At 49.1% G+C, this 20,723-nt stretch overlaps 1 protein-coding gene across 2 annotated transcripts in view; it reads left to right on the forward strand.

The window, feature by feature from the left end:
• Window positions 1-1,667: 1,667 nt before the first annotated feature.
• CCDC180 (coiled-coil domain containing 180) overlaps window positions 1,668-20,723 on the forward strand; it is a 39,559-nt gene continuing 20,503 nt past the window's right edge. For both annotated transcript variants that reach the window (XR_005773958.1, XM_040405875.1), the window contains exons 1-16: window positions 1,668-1,743; window positions 5,253-5,370; window positions 5,501-5,691; window positions 6,743-6,831; window positions 8,270-8,379; window positions 8,461-8,583; window positions 10,703-10,813; window positions 12,613-12,708; window positions 13,661-13,824; window positions 13,901-14,020; window positions 14,340-14,419; window positions 15,653-15,741; window positions 16,721-16,843; window positions 16,933-17,106; window positions 17,252-17,367; window positions 20,514-20,640. Coding sequence is in view for 1 of the 2 variants with exons in the window: in XM_040405875.1 (XP_040261809.1) it covers window positions 5,302-5,370; window positions 5,501-5,691; window positions 6,743-6,831; window positions 8,270-8,379; window positions 8,461-8,583; window positions 10,703-10,813; window positions 12,613-12,708; window positions 13,661-13,824; window positions 13,901-14,020; window positions 14,340-14,419; window positions 15,653-15,741; window positions 16,721-16,843; window positions 16,933-17,106; window positions 17,252-17,367; window positions 20,514-20,640 (1,782 nt within the window). In the remaining variant the exon portion in view is untranslated. The remainder of the gene's footprint in view (window positions 1,744-5,252; window positions 5,371-5,500; window positions 5,692-6,742; window positions 6,832-8,269; window positions 8,380-8,460; window positions 8,584-10,702; window positions 10,814-12,612; window positions 12,709-13,660; window positions 13,825-13,900; window positions 14,021-14,339; window positions 14,420-15,652; window positions 15,742-16,720; window positions 16,844-16,932; window positions 17,107-17,251; window positions 17,368-20,513; window positions 20,641-20,723) is intronic.

Raw genomic sequence — 20,723 nt, forward strand, 5'->3', positions numbered from 1 at the left:
ACACAGTTACATGTATGTACACACGCTATAAGTACATACATACCCCACAGTTACATGTACGTACACACGCTATAAGTACATACATACCACACAGTTACATGTCTGTACACACGCTATAAGTACATACATACCACACAGTTACATGTCTGTACACACGCTATAAGTACATACATACCACACAGTTACATGTACGTACACACGCTATAAGTACATACATACCACACAGTTACATGTCTGTACACACGCTATAAGTACATACATACCACACAGTTACATGTCTGTACACACGCTATAAGTACATACATACCACACAGTTACATGTATGTACACACGCTATAAGTACATACATACCACACAGTTACATGTCTGTACACACGCTATAAGTACATACATACCACACAGTTACATGTCTGTACACACACTATAAGTACATACATACCACACAGTTACATGTACGTACACACGCTATAAGTACATACACACCACACAGTTACATGTACGTACAGACGCTATAAGTACATACATACCACACAGTTACATGTCTGTACACACGCTATAAGTACATACATACCACACAGTTACATGTACGTACACACGCTATAAGTACATACATACCACACAGTTACATGTCTGTACACACGCTATAAGTACATACATACCACACAGTTACATGTCTGTACACACGCTATAAGTACATACATACCACACAGTTACATGTCTGTACACACGCTATAAGTACATACATACCACACAGTTATATGTACGTACACACCCTATAAGTACATACATACCACACAGTTATATGTACGTACACACCCTATAAGTACATACATACCACACAGTTACATGTCTGTACACACGCTATAAGTACATACATACCACACAGTTACATGTCTGTACACACGCTATAAGTACATACATACCACACAGTTACATGTACGTACACACCCTATAAGTACATACATACCACACAGTTACATGTCTGTACACACGCTATAAGTGCATACACACCACACAGTTACATGTACGTACAGACGCTATAAGTACATACATACCACACAGTTACATGTCTGTACACACGCTATAAGTACATACATACCACACAGTTACATGTACGTACACACGCTATAAGTACATATGCACTTATAGGGTCCGCTCCAAATATGGACCTGTAAAAACCGTCATAAACCCTCCGCCGTATGATCCGCGGCGCGGCCTCTCATTATAAACAAAAAGAGGAGATTTGAGCGCAGATTCCGCACTGAAACCCACTCCCTTCAGGGTCCGCGGGGCGTTATTTACTAAGAGCGGCTTTTTATGCCAACACTCAACTGACAAAAATGGCGTAAAACGGAATGTGTGACTAAATGTCAAAAAAGAAGGTACTTGTAAAAAATTTTTATTAGGACTACAATAGTCGCAAGTCCCTTGACACCCAGCGTGTTCTGAGGAGTCAGCTGAGGGTCAGTCACCCTGTACTGGGCAAAGCTCAGCAATAAACAGCACCATTGCTGTCACTATTCAAAACGCCCAGTGTCCACTAGAGAGCGCTCTGACATACTGGCACCGCACATCTATGTCGCGCTACTTAACTCCGCCCCTAAGTCTCTGCCGGCCCCTTTATGTAAATATCAGAGTTCTCGGCCAGGCGCAACTCCCGCGATGTTTCCGTCTCGTTGCCGTGGTTACATCAAGCTTCCCCGCCGCACTGTGAGGGACGGTGCCGCCGGGTCCGGGGCTCAGGTGAGGGACGGTGCCGGGTCCGGGGCTCAGGTGAGGGACGGTGCCGGGTCCGGGGCTCAGGTGAGGGACGTTGCCGGGTCCGGGGCTCAGGTGAGGGACGGTGCCGGGTCCGGGGCTCAGGTGATGTACGGTGCCGGGTCCGGGGCTCAGGTGAGGGACGGTGCCGGGTCCGGGGCTCAGGTGATGGACGGTGCCGGGTCCGGGGCTCAGGTGAGGGACGGTGCCGGGTCCGGGGCTCAGGTGATGGACGGTGCCGGGTCCGGGGGTCAGGTGAGGGACGGTGCGGGGTCCGGGGCTCAGGTGAGGGACGGTGCGGGGTCCGGGGCTCAGGTGAGGGACGTTGCTGGGGCTCGGGTGAGGGACGTTGCCGGGTCCGGGGCTCGGGTGAGGGACGTTGCCGGGTCCGGGGCTCGGGTGAGGGACGGTGCCGAGTCCGGGGCTCGGGTGAGGGACGGTGCCGGGTCCGGGGCTCGGGTGAGGGACGGTGCGGGGTCCGGGGCTCGGGTGAGGGACGGTGCGGGGTCCGGGGCTCGGGTGAGGGACGGTGCGGGGTCCGGGGCTCGGGTGAGGGACGTTGCCGGGTCCGGGGCTCGGGTGAGGGACGGTGCGGGGTCCGGGGCTCAGGTGAGGGACGGTGCGGGGTCCGGGGCTCAGGTGCGGGGTCCGGGGCTCCGGTGAGGGACGGTGCGGGGTCAGGTGAGGGACGGTGCGGGGTCAGGTGAGGGACGGTGCTGGGTCCGGGGCTCGGGTGAGGGACGGTGCCGGGGCTCGGGTGAAGGACGGTGCCGGGTCCGGGGCTAAGGTGAGGGACGGTGCTGGGTCCGGGGCTCAGGTGAGGGACGGTGCGTGGTCAGGTGAGGGACGGTGCTGGGTCAGGTGAGGGACGGTGCTGGGTCCGGGGCTCGGGTGAGGGACGGTGCCGGGGCTCGGGTGAAGGACGGTGCCGGGTCCGGGGCTAAGGTGAGGGACGGTGCTGGGTCCGGGGCTCGGGTGAGGGACGGTGCCGGGTCCGGGGCTCAGGTGAGGGACGGTGCTGGGTCCGGGGCTAAGGTGAGGGACGGTGCTGGGTCCGGGGCTCAGGTGAGGGACGTTGCCGGGTCCGGGGCTCAGGTGAGGGACGGTGATGGGTCCGGGGCTCGGGTGAGGGACGGTGCCGGGGCTCGAGTGAAGGACGGTGCCGGGTCCGGGGCTAAGGTGAGGGACGGTGCCGAGTCCGGGGCTCAGGTGAGGGACAGTGCGGGGTCCGGGGCTCAGGTAAGGGACAGTGCGGGGTCCGGGGCTCAGATGAGGGGCGGTGCTGGGTCAGGTGAGGGGCGGTGCTTGTTCTCATCCCCCCCACCACCTGTGTTCTGTGGGGGGAGGTGGCCCACTAGTTCCAGTCATCTGTATGTCAGACCAAAAGTCCCATGACACAAATCTCTGTTCCTTCCTGTCTGTTGGGGCAACAGATATTTTCTCAAAATACTGTATGGGGCGGAGCCATAGCTGACAGGTGCATCTGCACTGGGCGGAGCCGTAGCTGACAGTGGCATCTGCACTGGGCGGAGCCGTAGCTGACAGTGGCATCTGCACTGGGCGGAGCCGTAGCTGACAGGGGCATCTGCACTGGGCGGAGCCGTAGCTGACAGGGGCATCTGCACTGGGCGGAGCCGTAGCTGACAGGGGCATCTGCACGGGGCGGAGCCGTAGCTGACAGGGGCATCTGCACTGGGCGGAGCCGTAGCTGACAGGGGCATCTGCACTGGGCGGAGCCGTAGCTGACAGGGGCATCTGCACTGGGCGGAGCCGTAGCTGACAGGGGCATCTGCACTGGGCGGAGCCGTAGCTGACAGGGGCATCTGCACTGGGCGGAGCCGTAGCTGACAGGGGCATCTGCACTGGGCGGAGCCGTAGCTGACAGGGGCATCTGCACTGGGCGGAGCCGTAGCTGACAGGGGCATCTGCACTGGGCGGAGCCGTAGCTGACAGGTGCATCTGCACTGGGCGGAGCCGTAGCTGACAGGGGCATCTGCACTGGGCGGAGCCGTAGCTGACAGGGGCATCTGCACTGGGCGGAGCCGTAGCTGACAGGGGCATCTGCACTGGGCGGAGCCGTAGCTGACAGGGGCATCTGCACTGGGCGGAGCCGTAGCTGACAGGGGCATCTGCACTGGGCGGAGCCGTAGCTGACAGGGGCATCTGCACTGGGCGGAGCCGTAGCTGACAGGGGCATCTGCACTGGGCGGAGCCGTAGCTGACAGGGGCATCTGCACTGGGCGGAGCCGTAGCTGACAGGTGCCTCTGCACTGGGCGGAGCTATAACTGAGAGGTGCATCTGCACTGGGCGGAGCCGTAGCTGACAGGTGCATCTGCACTGGGCGGAGCCGTAGCTGACAGGTGCATCTGCACTGGGCGGAGCTGTAGCTGACAGGTGCATCTGCACTGGGCGGAGCCGTAGCTGACAGGTGCATCTGCACTGGGCGGAGCCGTAGCTGACAGGTGCATCTGCACTGGGCGGAGCCGTAGCTGACAGGTGCATCTGCACTGTGCGGAGCCATAGCTGACAGGTGCATCTGCACTGGGCGGAGCCGTAGCTGACAGGTGCATCTGCACTGGGCGGAGCCATAGCTGACAGGTGCATCTGCACTGGGCGGAGCCGTAGCTGACAGGTGCATCTGCACTGGGCGGAGCCGTAGCTGACAGGTGCATCTGCACTGGGCGGAGCCATAGCTGACAGGTGCATCTGCACTGGGCGTAGCCGTAGCTGACAGGTGCATCTGCACTGGGCGGAGCCGTAGCTGACAGGTGCATCTGCACTGGGCGGAGCCGTAGCTGACAGGTGCATCTGCACTGGGCGGAGCCGTAACTGACAGGTGCATCTGCACTGGGCGGAGCCATAGCTGACAGGTGCATCTGCACTGGGCGGAGCTATAACTGAGAGGCTATTCTGCACTGGGCAGAGCTGTAACTGGGCAGTAAATCTTCCCTGGGTGGTGCTATAGTTGTAGTGAGCAGAGTGCACTGGGCAGAGCCACAGATGTAGCCCATAGGGCAGCAGGGGGCGGAGCTGTAGCTCTCGGGGTTAAACAAGGGGGAGCTAATGCTCATAGGAATGAACTGGATGGAACAGCTGAAGTAAACCCATTAAAATGCACTTTAGAGTAGAGGAGCCGCCACTCACAGGAAACGCACTGGGCGGAGCCAAGGATTGCAAGGAGTCTCTGGGGCGGAGCCAAGGATTACAAGGACTCGCTGGGCGGAGCTAAGGATTACAAGGACTCTCTGGGGCGGAGCCAAGGATTACAATGACTCTCTGGGCGGAGCATTTACAGGGTCTGATCAAAATGCTATGCACCAAGTCAGATCTGAGGTACATAGGGAAGCGATAGTGTTCCGGTGCCCGCAGTTCGGGGTTCGCACTTTCTCCGGTCGCCTTGTATCTTCATCCTAGAAGGACATCTTTATATTGATGAGGTTCTGGGTGAGGAGAGCGTCACTGTCACTGTACTTTGTGTCTTTATATTTCCAAGATGGTGGCAGATGACCGGTGACCCGCTCTGGTGTATATGAGGTGGCGCTATGGCTCTGGTCGGGGCGGTACATGTCGTTCCTAGCGGTAAGGTCTACAGACAGATCTTCGATGCAGAGGTGAGGAGAGTCCCAGCTGGTAACTACTACCCCCACTATAGCTTACATCACCGGTGACTCCCTGGCAGCTACATTTGGCACAGTGTGCATTAGAGGATTTGCTTGTTAACCCTTTGCCCTGATGATACAGGTGCAGCTCGTGCGGTCCCTTGGAGAGTCGCGGGCTCGGGGGGCCCCGCTTGTAGGAGGGTTGGAGAGCGGAAAGATCCCCTTTGTCCGTCATGAGGACACCCGCTCTGCTGGGCTGTTATCCCCTCGCCAGCGCCGGTGGGTGGACAGCATGCCCTACGACGGCTTCACCGAGAATCCGGCTGTGTACCGGTGAGTATGGTGTGCGGTGTGACCTGAGGGTGCGGCGGCTTCACCGAGAATCCGGCTGTGTACTGGTGAGTATGGTGTGCGGTGTGACCTGAGGGTGTCGCGGCTTCACCGAGAATCCGGCTGTGTACCGGTGAGTATGGTGTGCGGTGTGACCTGAGGGTGCGGCGGCTTCACCGAGAATCCGGCTGTGTACCGGTGAGTATGGTGTGCGGTGTGACCTGAGGGTGCGGCGGCTTCACCGAGAATCCGGCTGTGTACCGGTGAGTATGGTGTGCGGTGTGACCTGAGGGTGTCGCGGCTTCACCGAGAATCCGGCTGTGTACCGGTGAGTATGGTGTGCGGTGTGACCTGAGGGTTCGGCGGCTTCACCGAGAATCCGGCTGTGTACCGGTGAGTATGGTGTGCGGTGTGACCTGAGGGTGCGTCGGCTTCACCGAGAATCCGGCTGTGTACCGGTGAGTATGGTGTGCGGTGGGACCTGAGGGTGCGTCGACTTCACCGAGAATCCGGCTGTGTACCGGTGAGTATGGTGTGCGGTGGGACCTGAGGGTGCCGCGGCTTCACCGAGAATCCGGCTGTGTACAGGTGAGTATGGTGTGCGGTGGGACCTGAGGGTGCCGCGGCTTCACCGAGAATCGGGCTGTGTACCGGTGAGTATGGTGTGCGGTGGGACCTGAGGGTGCCGCGGCTTCACCGAGAATCCGGCTGTGTACCGGTGAGTATGGTGTGCGGTGTGACCTGAGGGTGCCGCGGCTTCACCGAGAATCCGGCTGTGTACCGGTGAGTATGGTGTGCGGTGTGTCCTGAGGGTGCCGCGGCTTCACCGAGAATCCGGCTGTGTACCGGTGAGTATGGTGTGCGGTGTGACCTGAGGGTGCCGCGGCTTCACCGAGAATCCGGCTGTGTACCGGTGAGTATGGTGTGCGGTGTGACCTGAGGGTGCCGCGGCTTCACCGAGAATCCGGCTGTGTACAGGTGAGTATGGTGTGCGGTGTGACCTGAGGGTGCCGCGGCTTTGGTGTAAGCTCCTCTTCTCTTCCTTCTCTTTCAGGAATAAAACAGCAGCAGCTCTGAAGAAAACGCAGGAAAGCGAAGAATTGGCCGCAGCTCGGGAAGTGCGCGGCCTGTGTGATGTCATCGGTGAGGGATGTAATAGATTTGTTCTTTCAGTCCGAGAGCCATAACTTCTTCATTTTCCACATTTTGTAAGGGGTTTGTTTTTATTAATTTTGTGCTTTTTTTGGGGGGGGGGGCTTTTTGGATTTGTGAACTTCTTTTTTTTATTTTACATTTTGGAGGACTTAACCCTGCCTCCTTCAAGTGGTTGATGTCCTATCCTCAGAACAGGTCATGGTATCTGATTGGTGGGGTCTGACTCTCTGCACCCCACCAAACTGCAGTGTGAAGAGGCTGCGGTGCTCCAGTGAGTGCTGCGGCCTAGGCATGTGATGGATAACCTCTGGCACCACAGCTGTGGTGAAACTACGACTCCCAGCATGCTCCATTAACTTCTATGGAGTTCTTAGAACAGCCAAGCAAGTGTGCATCATGGGAGTTGTAGTTTTACCACAGCTGGAGTGCGGCGGTTACCCATCACAGGCCTAGGCACAGCTCAGCCCCATTCAAGTGAATGGGCCTGGGCGGTAATACCAAGCACAGCCGCTATACAATGGACTGCACAATGATTGGTAAGCTCTGAGGAGGCCAAAACGGTCACAGGAGCGCTGCATCCCTTCTAAGCAGCTGATTGGTGGCGGTGCAGCGAGTCGGACCCCCGCAGATTTGATATTATTCTCATTAATTGATTCCATATTACATTGTCTCTGGCATATGCAGAGGGCAGACGTGGAGGCCTTCTTTAGGCCGCCAGATACCATGGGAACCCATCGTCACCCTTTTAGTCTTATTTAAGGGGTGACAGAAGGAACTAGCTACTGTATATGATGTGGTTGTGATTGATGGTGGCATTTCAGGGGTTAAATAGTGGGGCTCATTCATTGCAGCAGAATGCCAGCTGTGTACGGTGCTGGTCCAGCTCCTGTGCCTCCACCATCTCCATGCAGTGCATTTACAGGCATGTCACCAAGGGGTTCTAGAAATGGCTATAGCAGAATTCTGCTGCTCTGCCTGTGTAAGTCCTTGTGCACACGCCCATATAAGATTTACAATCCACAAATTCACTCTGTGCGCATCCCGTAATTTTCGCGAGACATCCGTGTGCTATCCGTCTTTTTATATTTTTTTGCAGACCCACAGAAATGAATGGGTCCACAAAATATGCAGGTCAGACACAGACCAAAGGAGGCCTAAGCGTTGGTCGTCTCTTCAGCTATGGCATCTGTATGGGTGTCTCGCTGATGGGGGGGTCTGTGGGGGCTACAGTTCCCTGACTGGAAGGGGGCACACCAACTGCTGAGATTCTTTGGTTGCGTTCTTCACCCTTATGTTCCAGACACATTACAGAAGATTTCTAGCCGCCTTCAGCCTTGTTGTAGACCCTTTTACCGTTGGGCTTCACACCAAGCTTGCAGCCATTAATTGTGCTCTGTTTAGGTTTATGTTTTCGGATATTTTTCAGTTCCCGAGAAGACGGACAGTGACATCCTGCAGCGGATCACCTCCCATAGGCAAGAGCGGCACGATGCAGCCATGGGCGCCCTGCAGAAGGAACTGGCAGACATTAGTAAGGTCAGGCAGAGGCCGCCGCTGGCTCTGGCTATGCCCCAGACAGTCCTGCTTTTTCATCATCTTTCATTTCTTTCCCATCAGGAAATGGAGACCTTGGTCATGGAGGCCGGAAAGAGTCTCCAGGGGAAGATCTGCGAGTCCGATAAAAAGACAGAACTGATATTCCAAAAGTATGAAGACAGGAACGCAGGCTTCACGCTGACCGTAAGTGTCTCACGTCATAGGTCTGATAGGTGATTCGGGGTGGATTAGTGTCCAAGTGATGCTTTAGATTGTCCCTAGTTTACGCTCATGCTGCAGTACAACTGTATATGTCTGATGTATCCAGGGCCCCCCAGAGACCACCTACACCATCGATCTGGTAAGTTGGTTTGCCTTCCATCTACTTGGTGGAACAGCGCAGTCTGCCGCATGATTAGACGCAGAGACATTTCTCAAGGTATACATTATTTAGCTTGATAGCCTATGGGTGACGTATACATTGTCACATGTCAGAAGTATGCATTATGATGTAGATCTCGCATATACACCGCCCATGAGTGAGTTGTACTGTCCAGGATAAATCGGGCATTCAGTCTGTACATAAAACGTAATCAATGTGTAATAGAACATTCTACAGCTTTCTGTTTACAATTTGCATGTATATTTCTCCCCATTTTCAATAGCTCTGTTTGCTGCCAATAGTCTTACATCCAGAGGCTGATAATCCATCCTGATCATTTACATCTGACATACAGTACAGACCAAAAGTTTGGACACACCTTCTCATTCAAAGAGTTTTCTTTATTTTCATGACTATGAAGGCATCAAAACTACGAATTAACATATGTGGAATTATATACATAACAAACAAGTGTGAAACAACTGAAAATATGTCATATTCTAGGTTCTTCAAAGTAGCCACCTTTTGCTTTGATTACTGCTTTGCACACTCTTGGCATTCTCTTGATGAGCTTCAAGAGGTAGTCCCCTGAAATGGTCTTCCAACAGTCTTGAAGGAGTTCCCAGAGATGCTTAGCACTTGTTGGCCCTTTTGCCTTCACTCTGCGGTCCAGCTCACCCCAAACCATCTCGATTGGGTTCAGGTCCAGTGACTGTGGAGGCCAGGTCATCTGGCGCAGCACCCCATCACTCTCCTTCATGGTCAAATAGCCCTTACTTTCAAAATTTTCCCAATTTTTCGGCTGACTGACTGACCTTCATTTCTTAAAGTAATGATGGCCACTCGTTTTTCTTTACTTAGCTGCTTTTTTCTTGCCATAATACAAATTCTAACAGTCTATTCAGTAGGACTATCAGCTGTGTATCCACCTGACTTCTCCTCAACGCCACTGATGGTCCCAACCCCATTTATAGGGCAAGAAATCCCACTTATTAAACCTGACAGGGCACACCTGTGAAGGGAAGACCATTTCAGGGGACTACCTCTTGAAGCTCATCAAGAGAATGCCAAGAGTGTGCAAAGCAGTAATCAAAGCAAAAGGTGGCTACTTTGAAGAACCTAGAATATGACATATTTTCAGTTGTTTCACACTTGTTTGTTATGTATATAATTCCACATGTGTTAATTCATAGTTTTGATGCCTTCATAGTCATGAAAATAAAGAAAACTCTTTGAATGAGAAGGTGTGTCCAAACTTTTGGTCTGTACTGTATGTACAAGGCTTGTTACAGTCAATAGAGTCTGAAGTTGTGTCCGTTGGACGTGATCAAGACGGTTTTGCATCCTCTTGATATTAGGCTACTTTCACACTCACGTTTTTGCTTTCAGTTTCCGAGATCCGTTCAGGGCTCAGCGGTCCAAAGGGATCAGTTCAGCCCCAGTGCATTCTGAATGGATAAGGATCCGTTCAGAATGCATCAGTTTGCCTCCGTTCCGTCTCCATTCCGCTCTGGAGGCCGCTCTCAGCGTTTTGGTGTCCGTCTGACGAAACTGAGCCAAACGTATCCGTTCTGACACACATTGTAAGTCAATGGTGACGTTTTCTAGGACATAATCTGGCACAATAGAAAACGGATCCGTCCTCCATTGACTTTCAATGGTGTTCAAGACGGATCCGTCTTGGCTATGTTAGAGATAATACAAACGGATCCGTTCTGAACAGATGCAGACGGTTGTATGATCTGAACGGATCCGTCTGTGCAGATCCATGACTGATCCGCACCAAACGCGAGTGTGAAAGTAGCCTTAGACGTTTACTGTTCTATTCACTGACAGCTAGCAGACCTATCAAAATAAGTAGTAGTAATCACTGAGAAGCACTTGGTGTTGCTCTGAATTCTTCTCCTCTGGATATAGACTTGTCTTTTTGTCTCTCTGTAGGCTCTGAATGAACTCTGGGCGCAGGTGGTGGAGGAGTCTGGTCACCGGAGACGGCACATAAGAGACACAGAAAGGACTTTGCTGGAAGTGGAGGAAAGACGAACTGATCGGGTAGGTTGAGATCCTTCAGGCCTTGGCAAGATAAGCCTGAAGACCTAAGGAGCCGCGTAGATTTCTCCAGTGACCAATCTGACATTAATAACTTTTACAGACGTGAAAAAGGAACGACCCAAAACTTCTGCCTGGATCATGGCATTTATTCCATTCTTATAGGCCCATACAGTAAGAGCATGTTGACTACCAAAGGGCCCTTTTACCGAGCCCACAAGATGAACAGAACACGATAGATAATAATAGTAAAAAATAAAAATGGTTCCTTTATTGTAGTCTTAGGCCTCTTTCACATGGGCGTCCCGGATTTGCGCCGCGTTCGCATTGCGGGAAACCCGCGCAGGTGCGCAGGCAATTTCAGTCAGTTTTGGCTGCGATTGCGTTGTTCAGTCTTTATCACGCGGGTGCAATGCGTTTTGCATGCACGTGATAAAAAACTGAATGTGGTACCCAGACCCCCGAACCTGGACTTCTTCACTAAAGTTCGGGTTTGGGTTCGGAGTTTTGTAGATTTTATTATTTTCCCTTATAACATGATTATAATAGAAAATAATAGCATTCGTAATACAGACTGCTTACTAAAATGTCGATTGAGGGGTAAAAAATAAAAAAAAATTGCTCTCCTCATCCACTTGATCGCGCAGCCGGCATCGTCTTCTTTCTTCTTCTTCTTCTTTCAGAACCTGCAAAAAGACCTTTGATGTAATCGCGCTCACCACGTGGTGACGTCAGCGCAGGTCCTGCTGAATGATGATAGAAGGATCTTCTTCTGTATTAAGAATGCTGTTATTTTCCCTTATAACCATGTTACAAGGGAAAATAATACAGTGAATTTACTTTAATGGGGTCCGGGGTTGCTCATCCCTATCATCTCCTAACAACCATGCGTGAAAATCGAACCGCATCCGCACTTGCTTGCGATTTTCACGCATCCCCATTCATTTCCACGGGGCCCGCGTTGCTTGAAAAATGCAGAATATAGAGCATGCTGCGATTTTCACGCAAAGCACAAACGATGCATGAAAATCGCCGCTCATCTGCACAGCCCCATTGAAGTGAATGGGGTCCGGATTCAGTGCTGGTGCAATGCGTTCACCTCACGCATTGCACCCGCGCGGAAAACTGGCCCGTGTCTTACAGTGACACATAAAACCAACACTTCAGCTGGAGTCCTAACTGCATCCAGAATAAAGTTACATAGTAAATCAAGTAAAACAAAATCAATCAGCTTAAAAATACCCTTCTAAGGCCGTGTAAATTCCGGCGAAGGAGTTTACCGTATCCGGCATAGCCACCACCGTATCCCTAATCACTTCAGTGGGATCCGGCAGGGATCGGGACACTTTTGGCCAGACAAGAAATGCTGCGTGTAGTATTATATTTTATTCTTTGTCCTGCCAAAAGTTGGCATGCTCGCCGGATACAGTGAATTCCGTCAGTCTTATCCGCCAGATGGGAACCCACACGTGTTCAAAACCACTTCTGTAAAAGTGCATTGTAGATTTGCATTGGAAAAGCTGTCAACCTATGCATCAAACGTATCCATAGGGCCCCGTTCAGGTGACGGTTGTCCTTTTAGTCTCTTTTAGGCCAGTAGATGTCAGTATACCTATTCTTTTCTGCTGTACAGAATATTATAGGCAAAGACCCTATTCTATACAGAGGCATCCTGTAAAAATGACACCCACCATGTGTTACGCAGTAAAGGCCCCTAATGCAGGCGTTTTGAATTGCCACCCACATTTCTGTACTGGTTGTGCCCCCACCCCATTAATGATGTCACTTCTTCTTCTTTGTAGATTGCAGAAGTGCTGAGGAAATTCGCTGTTCAGTTAACAGACATTTGCTTTCTCATGCCATCTGATGTCCATAGATTTATACATAAGGAAGCCATGGTAAGTCGTGCTGAAGCTTTGAGGGGATATTCACGCGCAGCAGATGTATTGCAAAATCTACTACAAAATCGGTTCCATACATGTAAATGGGGTATTTTGGAAGCAAGATCGATCGCAGGAATTTCGTTAACATAACTGTGCCATACCAAAAAAAAAACATACTCGCCCTTCACTGGTCCTCCAGTCCTAGCCCTGTAAATTTCCGGACGGACATGGTCACATGTTCCGCTGCAGCTAATGACAGGTTCTCAGCGGTAATGTATCTCCAAGTGGCTTTTCACTGCTGCGTCGTGTCACCTGAGGACACATAACTGCTGAGGCCAGTGATTGGCTGCAGCGGTGCATGTGACTCTGTCAATCTGGAAGTTTACAGGACGCGGTCCAATAGGTCGCTGAAAGGAACGATGGAATCTGGAACAGAGCGTCAGGGTACAGATTAGTATGATTAAATGCAAAGAGCTGGACAATCCCAGGAACAGCCCGGCCAATGAGGTCTCTAATCTTCTCCCACTTTACATGTTCTCATTCTATGCAGACATTGCTTACATTCACATACCTCACATTTAGCTAAGGCCGAATGCACACGGCCGTGTTCCACAGCCGTGAGCGGTCCGTGGTATCCTGGCCTGGATTCCTGCTGAGAGCAGGAGCGCACGGCGTCATTGGTTGCTATGACGCCGTGCGCTTCATGCCGCCGCTGCGCTACAGTAATACACTCGTATAGATCATACCAGTGTATTACTGTAGTGCAGCGGCGGCATGAAGCGCACGGCGTCATAGCAACCAATGACGCCGTGCGCTCCTGCTCTCAGCAGGAATCCAGACTGGGAAACCACGGACCGCTCACGGCGTGCATTCGGCCTAATAGTTAGGCTACTTGTCCACCCACCCTCCAGTAACTTCCATCACAGCGCATACAGTCCATACATGATTTGTATCCCGCTTCTCCTAGATGATAAATCAGGCCATATTAGCCAACCACCGAGCTGTCTCCAAACTTTCACTTAACCTCATGGAAGCTGAACTGAAAAGGGAAGGATTGCAGCGCCTCCGGTGGCAAGATCTGATAAAGGCCTGGAAAAACCATCAAAAGGAAATGATCGTTCAGGAATTCAGGTGAATTGTGTAGAAACATAGCGTGGAATACGGGCCCTTTATTCCAGATTCCAGGGTGTAACTTTGTATTTCACAGAGAGTTTGTAGAACGTGAAATAGATGACGTTCCAGGAAGAATGAAAACTGAAGCTGATCTTCTAATGGATCTCTGTAAACCGCTCAGTGAGAAGAGACTCCAGCTTCTCTGCTCAGTCAGGTACCAGAGGGGCAATAGCCTAACAGTGCTGGGATGTTGTAGCTTCTGATTGTACGATCATGAGAATAGGGTCCACTGCGCATGCATGACCACCGCTCCATTCACTTCTCAGAGCATGGTACTCAGTGAATGGAGCAGTGGTCACCCATGTGCGCTACCGTGCCATTCACACAGGGGACTCTGGGACCCACATTCATGAGATTGGTTGGCATCCCACTAGTCAGACCCCACAGTGAACATACTTTAATTTGTTTCTACCATCTATACATCAGCTACAGTCGCTGGAGTAGTTATTCTAAGCAAAAATTGATTTTCACAGTGACTTTGGCCCTCCAACTTGCACCAAGTCCGCCGTGACTGAATGGCACAATTCTCTCCTGGCTCTAAACAAGCAGATAGGTAAGTGGCATCATTGTATAATGCAATCGAATGCTCCGTTACATTCACTGACCTGCGATCCCTGTGATAATAATTTATGAAGTAGAAGCACTGTGCGCAGTGAGCCGGCTGCTGCTGCTTCATGAATTATTATCACAGGGATCGCAGGTCAGCGAATGTAACGGAGCATTAGATTGCATAGAAAGGGGGGATATAAATGTAATTTTAACTCCTAAGACTCCTGTGCCCAGCCTTCTGTCTCCCAGGGAAGCACAGCGTCTGCACAGCGCGTCTTTTCTAATCGGAGACGGATGGCCCTTAGCAACGCTCTTTTGAAGAGTGCTGCTAAGGGTCATTTCAGCCCCAGTTTTCTACCAAAAATAAACGTTTTTGCTAAATAAAGTATATTGCAAAATTGTTACCTATCACTTGCCCTACACTTTTTAGCAAAAAAAATAATAATATGTGACAGTTATCCTTTAAAGGTCAGGATTTTAATAAGGTTTATACTAAGGAAATGCATAAACTGCAAGTCTTTATTATCTAAGGGTCGGCTGACAACAGGACTATGTATCCTAAATTACAACACATTTTGTGTTAGATTTACAGAGATTTACCGTTACTGAGATTCACTTCTTTTTATGCAGCGTCATTGAATCCAGTATATTAGGCTACTTTCACAGTAGGGTTTTTGCTGGATCCGGCAGGGTTCAGCAAAAACGCTTCCGTTACTGATAATACAGCCATTTGCATCCGTTCAGAACGGATCCGGTTGTATTATCTTTAACATTGCCAAGACGGATCCGTTTGTATTATCTGTAACATAGCCAAGACGGATCCGTCATGAACTCCATTGAAAGTCAATGGGGGGACGGATCCGTTTTCTATTGTGTCAGAGAAAACTGTCCCCATTGACTTGCATTGTGGGTCATGACGGATTCGTCTTGCTCCGCATCCCAGGATGGAAAGCAAACCGCAGCACGCTGCTCTCCGGTATGAGAATGGAACGGAATGCATTTTGGAGCGCTCCGTTCTGTTCAGTTACGTTTTGTCCCCATTGACAATGAATGGAGACAAAACGGAAGCGTTTATTTCTGGTATTGAGACCCTATGACGGATCTCAATACCGTTAAATATTAACGCTAGTGTGAAAGTAGCCTTACGGCATTTTCTTTATGTGCATATGACAAGTTTACTGATGAATATACAGGACCGCACTGATCTGTATTTTCTTCCTCCATTGTGTTTTTGCAGACTGTTTAGGTTCACAATCCTTAGACAAACTCTGTGACCTTCAGTCAGATGTGATCCAGAGATGTGTAGCAAAGTCGGACATGAGCAAGGTAAGTGGTTCTGTGCGATTTCCGTTTGGATAAGCAGGTGGCAGGTACCTTATAACCCCTCCTCATTTTCCTGGCATAACTGTTAATAGTTATCAAAATGGAAATCTAATGGAGAGAATAGATACATTAAATAAAAAAGGGAAAAAAAAAACATAGTTTCTTTAAAAAATGGAAATCCATCTGCAGAGACATGAGCATAACAGAACGAACATGTATCGGACAGAATTTTCTCCTGAAAGTACTGTATGCGGTGCATCTAGGAGAAAACTTGGTCTAAAATATCTGAACTCCATAAGGAATAGTGAGCTTACTATTTGGACCTGAAATGAATGCCCGTCATTTTGCTTCTAGGTCTAGAATCCTATTATTAATTGCATAATGTATCTGTATAGGAAAGACTTATAAATGATATAATTCTGGTCGCCTGAAGCCACCATTAGAGGTGATTGACTTCATATGCATATTTTTTCACTTTTTATTTAATAACTTTTAGCACCCTTGTTCTGTTCACCCTAACAGAGATCTGTTAGGGTGAATGGGATTCTGACACGCTCCCTGCTGAGCTGTGCCTCATGCACAGTTTAGCAGGGAGGTTGCCGTGCCAGCCCTGAGAAGCCTCAGCAGGCCCCAGGCTGTCATGGTAACCGATCGGAGGCCTGCGATTTCACTGTGGTGGCTCCGATCAGAAGGCAGAGGGAGACGCATCCCTCTACCTTACCTCGCAAATGCTGCAATTGCTTTTGAACGTGTCATCTGAAGGGTGAAATGGTGGGTTTTGGCGCGATTACCGTTTCCCCGTCATTGCAGCCGGGTGACTGCTGCATTATACAGCCGGCACACGCCACATATGGAGCGGGGTCACCCCAGCAGCCCACTCCATCACATGCGCATAATGCCGTACATGTAAGGCGTTATACATTGAAGGGTTAAACCAATACATGAGACCATGTCGGTGAATATGTTTTGTGTTTTGTTCCAGGCTCAGTTAATAAAGATGAACATTTGCAGTAAGGAAGAGGCAGAGATTATTCTGGCCAAGGAACAAGCCCCATTTATTGAACAATTTGAGGTGGAATGTGAGAAAAAACATCAGCTATTCAATGTAAGTCGTCCGACTGTGTAACATCGATGGTTCTGCCTCCTGTTCACTGGTTTAATCATTTTACCAATTACCTTCTGTTTGAATTTCAGGAATCTCTAGGAGCTGCGTCAAAGAAAATGGCCGAACATATTAACAAATTATATAAAGTTGCAAAAAAACCTGTTCACTTGTGGGATGTCCTACAAATCGGACTCGCCCGACAGGAAGAGACGCTGCAAACAAACATGGACGTCTGCCGTCAGAAGCACGATGCAGAAAACCAGGTTCGGACCTCCCCTGTAACACTAGATGCCTCCAATCTGTGCATTTACATAGCAACTTTGCTGCTCTTTGGTTTTGAATTAACGTTTTATTTAGTAGGAAGATTAATTCTGTAATATGCATCAATGGCGTGGATTTTCTTTTTAGAGAAAAGCAGCTGATCTGGACATAATTCTGGACACGCTGCGGCAGGAGAGCACCGAGGATCAGCTACGGCTTCTTATGGGAAAGGCCCAGGCTGCTTTGCTTGATATCCGATCTGGGTAGGTACTGATGTAATGGTCAGTCTTCATGCATGAGAGCAATTAATCGGGGATAGAAACGCGTTGGTGTCCAGTAGGAGATCTGCACATGTGGGGTCTGGGACCTGCATGTATGAGAGCTGCCTGCAGGTTACATTCCAAAACCGAAATCCATGCCACCCAGAGAAGAGATATCTACTGCAGTGCCAATCTAGTATTACATGGAAGCCTTTCAGGTGAACGTTTGTCTTTGTCATGCATGGATCAGCCGTGCCCACCGAAATGGGAGCGAGTCTTGCAGCTATTATTTTTTATTTTTTTTATATTCTTTTTATAAAAATTTTCAATTATTATTCATTATTATTTGATTCATATTATTATTATTATTATTATTATTATTATTATTATTATTATTTTTTATTTTTATTTTTTTTTAATTTTTTTTTACAAGCCTTTTTGGGATGTTGTCTCTTGTTTCTTTGTTGAATACATACATATAAATTAAAGTTCTAACATATTTAAATGATAAAACAAAAATATATTTATAAATGTATAACATTATTTAATATTAAGACACAGAGGTATTAAATGTATTGTTACATTTTTTTTGTGTAATATGGGAATATCTATATTTTATAGAGGTTCTAAATATTTAGTTTCCGTAGGGTGCCTTTCTTGCAGGTCTTTACGTTCTGGTTTATAGAGAGGCGACTTTGCTTTGTTATGTCCATGTGCCCTAGTAGAGAACGTAGATAGCAGTTGTCTTTATGATTTCTCCTCTCTAAAAATTAGGGCTCGTTCACATGACCGTTGGTGTCCAGTTCCTGTGTTGCGGATCCGCAATACATGGGCACCATTCCGTTGTCATTCCTATTCATTTCAATGGGTCCGCAAATCCGGAGATGTGCAACGGAAGCTTGGAACGGAACACTACAGGAGTGCTTTCTAGAGTTCGGTTCCGTGCCTCCGCACTGCAAAAAGATAGAGCAAGTTCTATCTTTTTGCGGAACGGAGGGATGGCTGACCCATTCAAGTGAATGGGTCTGCGATCCCCATGAAAGGTGCCCATGCACTGCGGACCGCAATTTGCGGTTCACAGCACGGGCACGGGACTCCAACGGTCGTGTGAACGAGCTCTTAGTGAAAGATCCCAACAAAAGAAATTGACATATTGGCAGACTAATTATTACTGCCTTAAAGGCTATGTACACCTTCAGGGGCATTTTTTTTATTTTATTGCACGTTACTCATTTTGGGCTAAAAAATAATTTTTTTAATTGGTTTTGTTAAAAATGTTAAATGTTCAGCCATTTCTGAGCTACAAGGGTTAAAAATCAGTCTGTTTGCAAGCAGTGTTTTCTTTGAGTACCTCTTATCTCTGATCTTCTGACTTCTTTAACACGTATTCTTGCTCAATTCTTATCAAACTGATCAGAATATGGCTTAAAGGGGTTGTCTTGATTCAGAGCTGAACCCGGACATACCCTTTTTTTCACCCAGACAGCCCCCCTGAGGCTAGCATCAGAGCATCTCATGCACCGATGCGCTCCCGTGCCCTGCGCTAAATCGCGCAGGGCACTGGCTTTTTTGTTTTCAATAATAGACTGCCGGGCGGTAACTTCCGCCCGGCAGTGTGTTCGGTGACGTCACCGGCTCCGAGGGGCGGGCTTTAGCTCTGCCCTAGCCGTTTTACTGGCTAGGGCAGAGCTAAATCCCGCCCATCAGTGCCGGTGACATCACCGGGGTTCCTGTCAGGCCCATGGAGAGCCCCGGTTCGTCACCGGAACTCCTAAAAATGCCTTTTTTTAGGAGGGCAAAAGAGAGCATCGGAGCATGAACTGCTCCGATGCTCATGTCAGGGGGGCTGCCGGGGTGAAAATGGAGGGATGTCCAGGTTCAGCCCTTTAAATAACTGTTTATGAGGTCAGGAGATCAGAGCTACACACGAGCCGTCAGAAAAAGACCAATTAAACAAATTAGTTTAACCCAAAATGAGTAAAATGCAATCATAAAAAAATAGCCCCAAAGGTGTCAATAGCCTTTAAATGTCAGCTGTTTAAAACTAGACCAGACGGGCAGAAGGTGCACGAAATATCCGTGCGATAGATTGGGCACATCTTGCTAGATATGTTTATTTTATTTTTTTTATCTTTTTATTGTAGTTTTCAATTACAGTACATATAAATAAAAGGTATAAAATATATATTTCTATATAGTTTTTTGTTTTATGACTTGTATTTGCTAGATATGTGAAGACCCTTTTCAGCCACCTCTTGCCCGGCTTACTTAAAGGGGTTATTCGGGAAATAATATTGATGACCTGTCCACACAATAGGTCCTCAATATCACATCAGTGGGGGGGTCAACTTCCCGGGACCCCCTCCGATCAGCTGTTTCTGTAAACTGCGGCAGTCACCATACAGCACAGCCCATGAAATAGTGGCAGTGCTTGGTATTGCAGCTTAGCCCCATTGACTTGGCCGCGTGATCAATGTATTCACATTGACCTTTTTGGTTTATTGCACCTTTCATTACTTCACCTGTGTCAGCCCTGAGGTGGGTGGAGCTACATAGTATGATGTTATTTCTCTTTTGTTTTGTTACTCCTCCCTCTCTCTGTGTATAAAAGAGATGTGATAGGAGTTTATTGTATAGTCTGAAGAAAGCACGTGTTGTGCTGAAACGCGTCACTATATGTCCTTAATATGTGACTGAATAAACGCAACATTCATCATCATCGCGAGTGCCGGTCCTTCCTTCTTTATTGCAAGTATTGGGACGTCTCCCCACTGACTCGTGCACCGCGTCTATTCCAGCAGTGCCGACCCTTTTCTACATACGATGTATGGTGATGTCACGTGCCACCTTTTATCTAAGCCATCCCCCACCCTCCCTCTTTGATGCTGCCTGACACGAGGCAGACACAACAGTTTTTGGTGTAAATTCAACCAGAATTCGTGTGCATTAAGTTTAGTATTTTATATATAGTGCCTACACATCCCACAGAGATGTACATAAAATATAATCACTCACAGAAGCTGCGGAAATCCAATCACAACAGCCGTACCATTATATGTCCAGTATATCTATGTGTAACTTGTATGCTGTCGATAGGAAACCACATGAATCACATAGAAAACTATATTCCTGTTTACTTTACTGGACAGATACCAGAAATCTCATCACGATCAGGTGGGCATCATGGAGTCCTATCCTGCCCTGGTGCGGAGTGAATCCTTGGCTTACAGCACATCATTGAGCAAATTCTTTCGTGTAAAAGAAATCTATGGGCAGGTAAGGCCAAAATATATGAAAACGGTAAGACCTGATAACATGATATTGATTTGATCTTGAAAAGTATTTTATTTTCTTCACAA

This window comes from Bufo bufo, chromosome 8, assembly GCF_905171765.1.
Source record: "Bufo bufo chromosome 8, aBufBuf1.1, whole genome shotgun sequence".
NCBI classification, from domain to species: domain Eukaryota; kingdom Metazoa; phylum Chordata; class Amphibia; order Anura; family Bufonidae; genus Bufo; species Bufo bufo.